Source organism: Gnatocerus cornutus, unplaced genomic scaffold, assembly GCF_029298725.1.
Source record: "Gnatocerus cornutus isolate USDA-ARS CGAHR unplaced genomic scaffold, icGnaCorn1.1 ctg00000023.1, whole genome shotgun sequence".
In the NCBI taxonomy this organism is placed as follows: domain Eukaryota; kingdom Metazoa; phylum Arthropoda; class Insecta; order Coleoptera; family Tenebrionidae; genus Gnatocerus; species Gnatocerus cornutus.
In genome coordinates, this window is record NW_028275375.1 from 355,104 (window position 1) to 369,708 (window position 14,605).

Here is a 14,605-nt window from a genome sequence, read left to right on the forward strand (position 1 = left end):
CCGTTCCCTGCTCAGAGCGTATATATCCGTCTACGACTAAAATTCATTTGAAATCTATTCCATGCATCTTTTTATCCACGCAGTTTAAAAGTAGATACGAACTAAGGGCCAGGTAATATTACCATAATAATCAGCTCTCATCTCAATGTTACCTTGTTTAATATATTGACGTTATGGAAAATTAAAATCTCTATGAACATTTGTAAAACTAGTTAATCGGCCAAGTGCTCAAGACGTTAATATGCGCTAAGGCAGATCACCGATCAACTGCTCGGAACGTATATTGTCGCAGGAGCTAACAAACCGCGCAGAGTTACAAAATTTTCCAAAAAACATTGCGCAGTGAAAAGGTTAAGAGACAAATTTCAACGACAAGAAAAAAACGAATCCTAAGAAAATCAAGCACTCTTAATATTAGCTTCAGAAAATGAGATGAATCCAAAAAAATTAAGAAAAATCTGACTACTCATTCAATCCTTGGAAATTTTTGTCGTAACAGTTGGCAGCAATAGCGCCACTGTGAGATGCGTAGACATTAATCGTTCTGCGCAACTTTATTTGTAATTAATCGTTGATTAAACACCCAACATAAAAAACGTGTTAACCTCAAAAATCGTTACACTCATTTTTTCCCTAAAGAACGAAAAGCCCAGAATTTTCGAGAATGGACTTGGGCAACGAGCTCTTGATTTATTTCGACTTCTAGTTTCAATTTGAGACGCCATTCTCTCATTTAGGGAAATTTGATCAGTTGGGAAAGTTTGGTGGCACAAAAAAGATTAATTTAAATTCAAATGTCAGAATTTCGTGCTTTTGTAAATTTTTGAGATAACATTACTTAATTAGCCTACCTTTATTACTTCTGAGGATCACGGGTCACTCGACTTCACGGCGCACGAATCAACACAATTGACATTTATGTGGTGACGTCAACTAGCAAAAAAAAAATAACTATGGGACTTTCAACAAACGATTTTCTTGTTTCACTGAGCTAGAAAATGTTCTTTTGGAAATCTAACGAAATTCAAACATTTACAAAGCATTTTCCGGACGTGTTAAACACTAAACTTTATGCGCAGTTAATTATTTTGCTAAAAAATGAAAGCCTGATTGACACCTAACAATTTTCGAAAATTTACACAACGAGCACTCGATTGATTTTGACTTCTAGTTTCAATTTGAGACGCCATTCAGTCTTTTAGGAAATTTTGATCAGTTGGGAAAGTTTGGTCGCACAAAAGAGAGTAATTTAATTTCAAATGTCAGATTTACGTGCTTCTGTGAATTTTCATAGTAACATTACTTAATTAGCCTACCTTTATTACTTCCGAGGGTCACTAGTCACTGGTCACTTGTCTTCACGGCACACGAATTCATATAATTGACATTTATGCAGCCAACCAGCAAAAAAAAAAAATACCATTTGACTTTCAAAGGACGATTTTCTAGTTTCACTAGGCTGGAAAATGTTCTTTTGGAAATGGAAGGAACATTTCCAAAGCATTTTCCGCGAGTTAATCACAATACTTTATGCGCAGTTAATAATTTCTCTAAAAAACAAAAGCCTGATTTACACCCAAGAATTTTCGAAAATTTACACAGGAGCAAATACAACTCTGGACACCTAAGAAAAAATTTAAAATTTTATTAAACAGTCTTAGTTTTCGCGCTGGCTTTTGACCACCGGAAACACCGGATAATGCACTATGAAAGTAGGAGTCCGAACTGCTTTGACCTCCTGAAACAACGAAAGCCATCAGAAGCCCCCAACCCCCGTCCTCTTACCTTTCTGCAACTTAACACTCTAAGACAATTCCTCAAGAACGTAGAGGCGCGCTCCACCCCTTCCGAGACGCTCCCCATAAAGCCCATCCGCTCAGACATGTTAGTTGCCACGTTTTTCTGCAAAAATCCAAGAAGTGCTAGGTAAAACCTCAACAACAAATTTACCGTCACTGGAGTGGTGGCCATGTAAGGCTGCGCCTCCTGCAGATACGTGATGACCTCCTGGTGAGAGTACCTCTCCCACGACATCAGAGGGAACTTGTCGTGGATCGTGGCGGCCATCATCACCAGCAGTTCTTCTTTTAGTCGATTATTCTGTACGGCGAAATACAGAGGGAGGCTAACTGTCTTTGTTTCGATCTTGTCCAGGTTCACACCTCTTTCTAGCAACAACTTGATGACTTTGACGTGGCCACCATAAACAGCGAAGTGGAGTGGTGTTAAGTTGGTGTTGGTAGCGGCATCTGCTGTTGCGCCTTTGTCTAGTAACAACTTCACGTTGTCGTAGAAGCCCTTGTGGCACGCCCAGTGAAGAGAAGTTTTACCTTCACTGTCGACGGAGTTGACATCAATTCCTTTCTGGATCAACAGCTCCAAGACGCTGTTGACTTTCCACGCTTTCGCTGCGAAATGAAGAGTCGTTTCTTTGGTCAAAGTGACGCAGCGAGGATCCGCCCCCAGGTCCAGCAGGATTTCCACATTGGTGTAATGACCTTCCTTAGCGGCCCAGTGGAGGGCAGTAGCTCCTTCGTCGTCACGACAGTTTACTTCGACTCCTGCCAGTACTAGACGTCTCATTACTTCTGTGTTCGGCGCCCAATTCCTTGCAGCATAATGAAGAGTACTCGCGTTCTTCTTCGTGCACGTCTTCACGTCTACTTTATCAAGAAGAAACTTGACGACGTCGTAGTGACCGCCATCACAAGCCCAATGTAAGGCGTTCATGCCGTTCCTGTTGGTGGCGGCGAGGTCGCTCTGCGCCGCCACCAACTTCACCACTTCTATACTAACCTTGCGTTGCTTCACTGCGTAGGTTAAGACAGTCTCTTGTTCGGTGGTGGTGGCATTAACGTCCCCGCCCGCCTTCAGGAGGGTTTTCACTAGGTCAATTTGACCACGCTCTGCCGCCCAGTGAAGAGCCGTCATTCCGGTGGTGGTGGCAGCATTAACATCGGCTCCTCCGCGTAACAACAACTCCACGCAGTTGGGGGCGGTGAAATGAAGAGGAGTTTCCAACTTCTTGGTGGCGGCGTTGACACACGCACCGTGATCAAGGAGGGCTTTTGCCGCGACGAAATTCCCACGTTCGCAGGCCCAATGAAGAGCGGTAACCCCATCAAGATCTTTACCATTAACATCAACTCCTTCACTGAGCAGAAGAAGAATTGCCTCCAAGCGAGCACCGCGTGATTTAACCACGAAGGTGAGAGCGTTTTCACCGTGGCTAGTGACAGCGTGGGCGTCAGCACCAGCTTTTAGAAGAGTTTTTAACATCTGCAGGTACCCACGTTCGGCCGCTCGATGCAGAGGTGTCACTCCCTCAGCGTCTTTCGCGTTGACGTTACCGCCAATCTCTGCGAACATCTTTACTAGTTTCGTGTTCCATCCGCGCGCCACGGAGTGAAGAACTGTCTCTTTGTTCCAAGAGGTTGAGTTAACATTAGCACCATTGGTGATCAAGAGTTTAACTATTCCAATGTGTCCTTTTTGCGCCGCTCGGTGTAAAATTTTCTCTCCACTTCTAGTTTTAGCATTGACGTTGAAACCGTGCTCCATCAGCATGTTCAAGACGTGCATATTGGGTTTCAGGGGTTTGTAACACTGCTGGAGGTGTCTTTGGAGCTTTGGAGTGATGCTGGTGATGTTGGCGCCTCTCTGGTGGAGCACCCCTATGGCGTCGTAGTGACCTTGATCAAACGCCCAATGAAGAGGTGTGATTCCAAAAGCATCCTCACAGTTAACATCGATGCCGTTGTCCACCAAAAGATTAACAATGTCGAGGTTCGGTTTCCACGAACGTAGAACGTGGTGGAGAAGAGTTTCTTTGGAGTTGTTAGAAACATGGATATCCTCGCCGAAGGTTTTCACTAGGTCGTAGTCTCCTTCGTGACAAGCCCAGTGAAGAACACTACCGCCATCGCGGTCTCTAGCTCCAGGATCCGGAGTTTCGTCCAACTTAAACAACTTCACCTGGAGCTCCCACTCATGGAGGGAGTAGTCCAACACAGTTTCCTCCTTGTTGTCGACGGCGTTAACATCTCCCCCCACGTCAAGGAGTTCTTCTTCGTGCACGTCTTCACGTCTACTTTATCAAGAAGAAACTTGACGACGTCGTAGTGACCGCCATCACAAGCCCAATGTAAGGCGTTCATGCCGTTCCTGTTGGTGGCGGCGAGGTCGCTCTGCGCCGCCACCAACTTCACCACTTCTATACTAACCTTGCGTTGCTTCACTGCGTAGGTTAAGACAGTCTCTTGTTCGGTGGTGGTGGCATTAACGTCCCCGCCCGCCTTCAGGAGGGTTTTCACTAGGTCAATTTGACCACGCTCTGCCGCCCAGTGAAGAGCCGTCATTCCGGTGGTGGTGGCAGCATTAACATCGGCTCCTCCGCGTAACAACAACTCCACGCAGTTGGGGGCGGTGAAATGAAGAGGAGTTTCCAACTTCTTGGTGGCGGCGTTGACACACGCACCGTGATCAAGGAGGGCTTTTGCCGCGACGAAATTCCCACGTTCGCAGGCCCAATGAAGAGCGGTAACCCCATCAAGATCTTTACCATTAACATCAACTCCTTCACTGAGCAGAAGAAGAATTGCCTCCAAGCGAGCACCGCGTGATTTAACCACGAAGGTGAGAGCGTTTTCACCGTGGCTAGTGACAGCGTGGGCGTCAGCACCAGCTTTTAGAAGAGTTTTTAACATCTGCAGGTACCCACGTTCGGCCGCTCGATGCAGAGGTGTCACTCCCTCAGCGTCTTTCGCGTTGACGTTACCGCCAATCTCTGCGAACATCTTTACTAGTTTCGTGTTCCATCCGCGCGCCACGGAGTGAAGAACTGTCTCTTTGTTCCAAGAGGTTGAGTTAACATTAGCACCATTGGTGATCAAGAGTTTAACTATTCCAATGTGTCCTTTTTGCGCCGCTCGGTGTAAAATTTTCTCTCCACTTCTAGTTTTAGCATTGACGTTGAAACCGTGCTCCATCAGCATGTTCAAGACGTGCATATTGGGTTTCAGGGGTTTGTAACACTGCTGGAGGTGTCTTTGGAGCTTTGGAGTGATGCTGGTGATGTTGGCGCCTCTCTGGTGGAGCACCCCTATGGCGTCGTAGTGACCTTGATCAAACGCCCAATGAAGAGGTGTGATTCCAAAAGCATCCTCACAGTTAACATCGATGCCGTTGTCCACCAAAAGATTAACAATGTCGAGGTTCGGTTTCCACGAACGTAGAACGTGGTGGAGAAGAGTTTCTTTGGAGTTGTTAGAAACATGGATATCCTCGCCGAAGGTTTTCACTAGGTCGTAGTCTCCTTCGTGACAAGCCCAGTGAAGAACACTACCGCCATCGCGGTCTCTAGCTCCAGGATCCGGAGTTTCGTCCAACTTAAACAACTTCACCTGGAGCTCCCACTCATGGAGGGAGTAGTCCAACACAGTTTCCTCCTTGTTGTCGACGGCGTTAACATCTCCCCCCACGTCAAGGAGTGTCTTCACCAAGTCGTAGTGACCTTGAGCCACAGCCCAGTGAAGTGGAGTGGCTTCATTTTTGTCTCTCACATTAACATCAAGACCGTTTTCGACCAAAACTTGGATTATCTTGATGATGTGGGTGTTGCGTGAGCGACACTCTTCGGCGACGCCGTCCACTGCCACGTGGAGGAAGCTCAAGCTTCGTTCTCCAACTCGGAAATGAACGACGTGGCGATTTTTCCTGATGACGACCTCCAAGAGACTTGGATAGGCAAACCTGCAGGCGTAGTACCCCAAAGACAAGTTGTTGAGGTACTGGAAGAGACCGTCAAGTTTGATTTTGTCTGCGTGTTCTTGTAGTAACATCTCCACAGGGTACAGACACTGGAAGTGGAAAGCGTAATCTAAAGGTGTCCACCAGAAAACATCATCAGTGGTGTTAATGCTACTTTTTGACAACTCCTTGAAGATATTGATGTACGTGGAGGACTCACCTCCACTGATATTCTCTTCGTGGAACAAACTGTTGGAGTAGAAACTCTGCACTAACTGAAGAGGGCTGGATTTGTGCCCGTAGGAACAAAGAAGATGGAGAGGGTGTCGACCTCCTTGGTCCTTCTGGTTGGAGTCCGAAAGGTGCCTCTTCACTTGCTCCAAGTTCTGGTAGATCACCGCCAGGTGAAGAGGTGAGTCCTCAGCTAACATTATATCAAAAGTGAGTCTCAAGTTCTGGTACCTTTCCCTCTTAAATTCGTTTTTTAACACCCTCACTTTCGAGAAGTTCTTCTTCAGCCACAAGCACGCGAAGTACTCCGCGTAAGTTTGGTGGGTAAAAACTGCTCGATCTTCGGAGATCTGCGAAATGATTCCAAACTTGTCGCCTTGGTTCTTTAACACCTCCAAGAACTCAACACTTTTGGGGTCTTTCTCCAGGTCTAACTTCTTGAAAGCTTCTTCATCAAGACAACATTTTAATCCAGGAAGCTCGTAATTCTCCAAGTAGAAGTCGAAACTCAATCCGAGTTCTTGCAGGGTGCTGTACTGAACACCAACCTTCTCAAAGAGGTGCTTTTTTTTTCCATCGAAGAAAAGTTTGTACATCTTCGTGAGGACAAACACCTCCGTGCTCAGTTTGTGGTAGAGTTCCACGTCGTTGAGGAAGTTCTCAGTAATAATGTAGAGCTGAAGAGGTGTTCCTAACACGTTATGGCTGTTGGCGACGTCGGCACTCTTGAAGATTTGCTCAGCAACTTCTGCTATTTCTTCAGTGTTGTAACAGCACTCGAGTCTTTCTTCAATGTAACTCCTTTGTTGATTTTGGTTGAGCTCCAAGATGTCGATGGGAAAGACGTTGAGTCTTGTCGTGATCACTTCTTGGAGGTTGAGGCGTGAAGAGATCCAGACATGAACACCAGTACCTGCTATGTAGTTAACATAATCAAGAGCGAAATCCACGCAGTTGCTCTCAATTTCGTCTAGACCATCCAAGAAGAGGTAGATATTTCGACTCTCGAGGAACAACACTTTAACTTCTTCAAGTAGTGACCGCTCCGTTGTCTTGTTCAAATCCAAAAAGTGCCACAAGATCTCTTCTTCTTCTGGTTCTTCTTTTAGTAAAGAGTTGAACTTTCTCAAATTGACACGAACGCTCCAGGAGTCCTCCGGGCAGTTCTTCTCCAAGAACTTGATCATGGTCGACTTCCCGATTCCTGGTTGAGCACACAAGACATTGATGGCAGTGTTGAAAACTCCATGGATCTCAGATTCTTGCAGTGGCGGTTTAAACACTTTGAGATCCTCGGCTTTAAGAGTGTTGTCGGAGCTGAAGACCAAAAGCGAGGATTCGTGGTCAAAAACTTGCAGTAAGTGGACTCGTTGCTTCGGAGACTTTCTGCAGATTTTGTCGAAGGTTCTCTTGGTGCATGTCGTCGCCAGAAGGATTGATGTTTCGGATTCTCCAGTGTAGTCCTCCACGTTTCTAGAGACGAAATTTTTCTTCTGGAAGTTTGAGTTGCTGAGAAGAATCACCAGCTCGTTGGAGATGGTGGCGTGGTGAAGAATCTTCTCCGTGTTGAGGAAAGTGGTCGAAACAGTTCTCGGGATGTACGACTGTGGGAGCTCTGATTTTGACTCGCCGATCAGAAGGGGTCCTTGAATCATCTTCACTAACTCCCGGACTTTGATAATGGACGCCTTAGAGGAATTTGGGATTAGCATCTCTAAGGGTATTGCAGTCCGACCTTGCAAACTAACTTTAACCTCGCGAATTATTGTCTTGTAGGCGTCTAATAGTACCAAGTCACCAAGATTTTCAAAGACCGTCCAATTCGGAAACTCCTCCTTGGAGAAGTCGCCCACCAGCACAACTCTCTTCTTGGTTTCAAGCAACTCTAACATTTCAACAGCTCTTATTATTTGCTCCTTCTTGGAGTTGCGCGCCTTAACAACCAGCGGCACTTTGTTCAAGTACCAGAAGACCTTGCTCTTCTGCTCCGGACTCAACTCCTCCACGCTCGAGATTGCTTTATTGACCACCCCGAATTTCAGCGCCGCTAAACTCACATCGCGCACTTCACCAGTTGTGGTCCAGATGCGAGTCACACCTTCTTCCGGTTCTTTGACTATAGTCATATCAAAATTCAAGATGGCGTCTTCTAAGATATGACTTCTTTTAGGTTGTCGCCCCGTCGAAATGTTACAAATTAAAGGTGCCAGCGCCAACTCCGCCAACTTGGAGAGCACGTCGCTTTTACTCAACACGAAGTTACCACTCCACCAGTTTTTCATGAAGTTGATGAACGCATCGCTGACGTCACAGTGGAGAAGTTCTTTCAGGAGTTTGTTGATCAGCGCCTTCATCCTGGTGACGTTGTTTTGGTTAACGAAGAGATAAAAATTGGCGAGAAACGAAGCGACTTGTTCGTCTCCAAGGATTGTAAACTGGAGGACTGAATTCTTCGGGGTTTGATTGGTATCCAAGAGTTTTTCGTAGTCAATGGTGTCGAAATTTTTGACAGTAACTTCGAGGTTGTTGAGGGTAAATTTCGACGACTCTTTCAGGAGTGCCGTTCGGTTTGTGAAGAGGATGCAGCTCAGGTTGGTACGATCTGACAAGTTTTGGTAAGTTTTCAGGTATTTTGATAAGCTGAAGTCTTTTTTGTCGGCTGTTAAGATCTTGTCGGTTAGGCTTCTTTTGTTTTCCGTGTGTTTTAGTTGGAGGAGGTACGTATGGGTGGTGTTGTTGGTGTAGTGGACCTGGAGAAAAAACACCAGTTTTATGTTGGTACGTCTGATTTGTATTGTATTGTAAGAACTTGGTAATATCCATTCTTAAAACATAAAAATTAAATTACCTTAGATTTTTGGTAAATCAGAATGTAGTTGGCTTTATGGCCTTGAAGTTTTAGGTTACCTAAGGAAAGTGTTAAGGATCCAGTCAATTCCTCTCAATGTAGTAATTATGAAATTCTTTAATTTTTCTCGCACAAAGTAAAATTAAAGTCGAATTTGAAACTTTGAAATTGCACTTTTGACATAAGTTACCACTGTTGCCAACTGTCACGTTTAGGAAGTTTTGTATTCGCCAACCTTAGTAACTTTTATGTTTTGTGAATGAATATTAAGTGATCTGTCAAAAATATCACTGCTGCCAACTGACCTTCAAAGCAATGTCGTCAAAATCCCCATAAACCTCGTCGTTGGTCGTCATCTCGAAGTCTCTAACTCTATCACTGGTAGCAAACTTCACTGCGTAAAATCCACACATCACATATTCGTATTGTTTCCCCAAATCGTTGGTCCCACTTCTTTTATAATACGTGCACAAGCTTTGACTCATCAACTTCTCTTCACACGAAAATCTCTTCTCCCTCAAAACCGCGTCGCTTTCTTTAGGATAATCAGGCAATGAGAACCGCTTCGAACACAAATCCGGCGCACTTTTGGTGTGACCGGAAAACGGAGTCATTCCCGCCTGTATCAACTGAGCTTTTAACATTTTCACTTGGTTGAAGTAGTGGTTTCTTTCTTGCAACAATTTCGCGACGTCGACGTCGACGTCGGGCGCGTCCATCTTCGCGGTGATGGAGATAAAGGAAGACTGAATCAAGAAGCGCGAGATGATTGTCAAGGTCGGAGAAAATGTTCAAGTTCCAGTATTGACAATGGTCACGGTTTTAGATAATTTATTCTTACGTAATGTTTGTTTCTTCATTTTTGCAGTGTTTATCATTTATAATTAAGTATGAATGTGAACAGGTTTGCTGGAGGTTGAAGGTGACGCCCGGGATTTACATTTCTGTCGTGTTAAATGTAATTTAATCGGTCATAACTCAGTTATTTGTAGGCGTATGTAAATTTCTAATTTTGGATTGAGAATCTGGGCAAAATTCTGCGTAAAATGAGCTAAATAACGCACGGTTACTCCAAAAAATAAGCGAGATATCGATATCAGAAGTTTGACATAGTTACTCATGAATTTTCGCGAAAAATTGCAACTTTTGACTTTTAGAAAGTCTAAAAACAATTTCTTTTGTAAAAAATCGCGAGAAAAACGATGGCGAAAATTGTTTCTTTTCATCTATCGTAGTTTCGGAGATATTAAGCATTGAAAGTCTTGGAACTAAAAATTTACTATCCGAAACTTTAATAGGCTCAATTATTTATTGTCGTGTAGATTCAGAGAAAAAATTTGGATTATGCATGAAATACTGCGTAAAATGAGTGCAAATCTCTTCAAATTGCTCAAAACATGTCCAAATTGAAGAACTTCGCAAAGTATGCAATCATTGGTAAAATATCGATTATGGAGATAAATTTTTAACTCGTCTTCAAAGCAATCCTTCGAGCGAACAAGGTGGAAAATAGTAAATTTCTCCTTAGGTGAAGTGCTCATATTTCTCGGCTGCGGGTAACTACTCGTCTGCTTCTGGAGGAGATTTATGCTATACACGGCCCCCATTTTGCCCACGACCGTTCGTGCGCGGTGAAAGGACTCACGAGGTGACACTCGGAGGGATAAGGGCAAAGACTCTGTTAAGGCAGTGTTAAGGATCTTGTCAAAGGAACTAATGACACGAGGCTCTTGTAACCTTCCCGTCAAGCATCAAGTTATTAAATATCGCTTTCAATATTTCACCATTTCGAATAAATAGCATCCGAAAATATTCCAAGAAGCTCTCAAATAAAATAAAAACGTTCCTCCTTGACTTGACTTATCTAACGAACCGAACATTTGACAGACAAACACGACTGGAACATATATGATAAAACCGAGTTGCAGCGAAGGGCAAACACAAGAACAGGCATTGATAAATCCGAAGACTGGGAGCGAACCGCCTTCGGAGAGAATTGCCAGCCCCGAATAACAAACCGACCATAAAAACTTCCACCTCCTTTGTGACTCAATAATTAAATATTACACAGTGGTGGTGGCACTGCTGAGGTGGAACGGTAAAAAATTTAATCGGAACGAGGACCCGAATGTATCGGGGAACCACTGTGCTTAACCCATTAACTATGTGCTTTTTCACTGTCTTGTTCACAAATTGTTATGACACTCGGTATATTTTTATTTGGATTTATTTTGTAACTTCAGCTTCTGAAAAGTCGTCATTCATTATTATTATTATTAATCGTAACTTTAGTAATTTTAGTGCTACAGCTACGAAATTTGGGGAAGTTACTATTTTAGAGTCATTTATTAAGTCTACAAAATTTCAAAATTCTATAGCAACAGACACAGATTTTAGAATTTTCCTTTTTTAAGACGATGCAAAAATTTCCTATCTCTATTTCTAAAAATCGTAATTTTGGTAATTTTAGCGCTACAGCTACAAAATTTGAGGAAATTACGATTTTGGTGTCACTTATTAAGTCAACAAAATTTCAAAATTCTAGAGCAAGAGACACAGATTTTAAAAATTTTTATTTTGAAAACAACTCAAAAATTCCCAATTTCCTTCTCAAAAAATTGAAATTTTGGTAATTTCAGCGTTACATCTGTGAAATTTGGGGAAGTTACTATTTTAAAATCATTTATTACGTCTACAAAATTTCAAAATTCTATAGCAACAGACACAAATTTTAGAATTTTCCTTTTTTAAGACGATGCAAAAATTTCCTATCTCTATTTCTAAAAATCGTAATTTTGGTAAATTTAGCGCTACAGCTACAAAATTTGGGGAAATTACGATTTTGGTGTCACTTATTAGGTCAACAAAATTTCAAAATTCTAGAGCAAGAGACACAGATTGTAGAAATTTTTATTTTTAAAATAACTCAAAAATTCCCGATTTCCTTCTCAAAAAATTGGAATTTTGGTAATTTTAGTGCTACAGGTATGAAATTTGGGGAAGTTACTATTCTAGAGTCATTTATTAAGTCTACAAAATTTCAGAGTTCTATAGCAACAGACACAGATTTTGTAAATTTTCATTTTTAAGACAATTTAAAAATTCCCAACCTCCATCTCTAAAGATCGTAATTTTAGTAATTTTAGTGCCACAGCTATGAAATTTGGGGAAATTACGATCTTGGTGTCACTTATTGAGTCAACAAAATTTCAAAATTCTAGAGCAAGAGACACAGATTGTAGAAATTTTTATTTTGAAAACAACTCAAAAATTCCCGATTTCCTTCTCAAAAAATTGAAATTTTGGTAATTTCAGCGTTACAGCTATGAAATTTAGGGAAGTTACTATTTTAGAGTCTTTTATAAAGTCTACAAAATTTCAAAATTCTATAGCAACAGACACAGATTTTAGAAATTTTTGTTTTTAATACAACTTAAAAATTCCCAACCTCCATCTCTAAAAATCGTACTTTTGGTAATTTTGGTGCTACAGCTGTAAAATTTGGGAAAATTACTATTTAAGTGTCACTTTATAAGTCTACTAAATTTCAAAATTCTAGAGCAAGAGGCACAGATTTTGGAAATTTTCATTTTTAAGACAAACCAAAAATTTCCGATCTGCATTTCTAAAAATCGTAATTTTAGTAATTTCAGTGCTACAGTTCACCCCATTTTTATTTAATGAATTATATGAATCCGTCCAGTGTCCTATACAGGGTCCGGCAACACTTGTGTCCACCCCCAAAATCGTCTTTAATTTTAAAGTTACAATTTTGAAAATTTGCATACGCTCATAGTTGACAAAGCTCTAGAAGCTGACGCAAAGATTTGTTTTTTATCACTACTAATTTTGGCGTCGCGACGCCTTAAAAATGTAATTTTTGGTTAATTGTGAGGGTTTGTGATATCAACCTCTAATTTAATTCTTTACTATATATATAAAACGTGTACAGGCGGAACGCTTCTAATACCGGCGAACGAGTTACGTAGTTTTGCGCGAGTACCTTCATTCACCGATTTTTTCTCGACACTTTCGCCGAGCTTTCCCAAACGTACACTTTCCCGAGATTCCGGTGGTTGTGGTTTGGTCCTTTTCCGATTTTTGCTTTTCGCGTGAGAGACTTTTGAAAGTCGTTTTCGTTCGTCCGCCTTTGCTGACGTGGTAGATGTTTCAAAATGCTATAATGTTCGTGGGGACAAAACCATAACCATTAAGTCGAGAGACTCAGTTATAAACATCTCAAAAGGGTCTGATTTTTTGTACACACAACATGTACGGTAGGAAACATTAGCGGAGATTGATTTATTAATCGAATTCGACTTATTTTTAATACAGGATCTCTTTGACCATCAAGGTGTGTTTTGAGTATGTATGCGTAACTTACACATGAAAATCTTTAAGCATATTTCAAAACTTCAATTTACAAGCGCGAATTCATTATTTAATCACAGATTATTATCATTTGATGGACAAACATTTCTTGATACTCTGTATAAAAAATTTGCATAAATACCAAGTATCTAAGAGGCTATTTTTAAGGATACTTATGCGAAAGTTCAACAGATAAATAAAATGAACGTGACGATTATCGAATTTTATTACGACTCCGTCGATTTTTAATCGTTGATATTAGAGAGACTAAAAATGCGGGAAATCTTTACACAAAAGGAGTAAAAAATAAGAAAATTTCAGAATCTGCTAATTTACTGGTTTAATGCTTTTGTATAGTGAGTTCTGCAATTAAGCCATGAAATCACTATTTGGTACCTGCTGTAACTTGACAGCGAAGCTTCAAATACTACTGTATTTTTTACCTCCTCTGTTGGGATCTGAAGTGGTAAACAAACTGGACCGCCGCTTTCGGGTGACGAAGACTTTATTACTTAAAGCATAATCAAAGAAACGAACGTGTAATCAATTTCGTTTTTTTAAATTTTAATCCATTCCCGACCTACAAAGTCGTACTTTATTATCTCTCGAAACCGTAGCGTATCATTTTTCATTAATTTTTCGCATATTGGGATATTTCTCGAAACAGTTACCGATGGAAATTTTATTCCAAGCGTGTGAATTTGGTACGGGGAGAAGTTACAAAAAAAACATATCTACAAATAAATCCTAACTTATTCTGTTCTGACGATATAAATAAAATATTCTTTATAATTTAATTCTTAATTCTAAATCGACATCACTGCATTCCTGTTCACACAACTAAAACAACGACCATCACACAGCGATAGTCGCGATAAACAAATATGAACTGGACGAAAACAATAAATTAACAAGGGATTAAGAAGTCCTGATGGTCGTTTTATTGTAGTTTAACAAAAAAAGAAAAGGGAACCGTTCATCATAAATAGGTACCCCAAAACGCAAGTACCATTTACGACTCGGCCAACTTATAATCGTTCTAAAGCAGTAAATAGATATTAGACGAGACTAAAAGTGCAAGTGTGTAAAGTTTTGCAGATAGAAATTGGTTTTTATGGTAGGGTCCCATTGTGCCGCAGTTAAGTATGCCAACAATGGAGCAATACCGCAAATATTACCCTGTCATAAATAATATGCTGAAGCGTAATATTAACGCAAAATTTTAAAATTCACCTACTTTTAAAAAATAAGTAACTTTTTGTAATCTTGGATCATTCATACAGTCTGATCTTTGGATATGTGATATGTAGCTACTTTAGACTACCTACTTATATTTATTATTGGTTCTTAATGATCTGATAATGCATTTAGAAATATTAAATATTGTCGTCATTAATCTGTAGCAGA

At 41.2% G+C, this 14,605-nt stretch overlaps 1 protein-coding gene across 1 annotated transcript; it reads right to left on the reverse strand.

Moving 5' to 3' along the window:
* Positions 1 to 1,348: 1,348 nt before the first annotated feature.
* LOC148166167 (uncharacterized) lies at positions 1,349 to 9,548 on the reverse strand. Its single transcript, XM_088049225.1, is given in 7 exon segments — positions 1,349 to 1,526; positions 1,601 to 1,624; positions 1,671 to 1,738; positions 1,786 to 1,902; positions 1,951 to 4,017; positions 4,020 to 8,729; positions 9,133 to 9,548. Coding segments are annotated over 7 exon segments (7,578 nt in total). The 5' UTR covers positions 9,547 to 9,548.
* Positions 9,549 to 14,605: the final 5,057 nt, after the last annotated feature.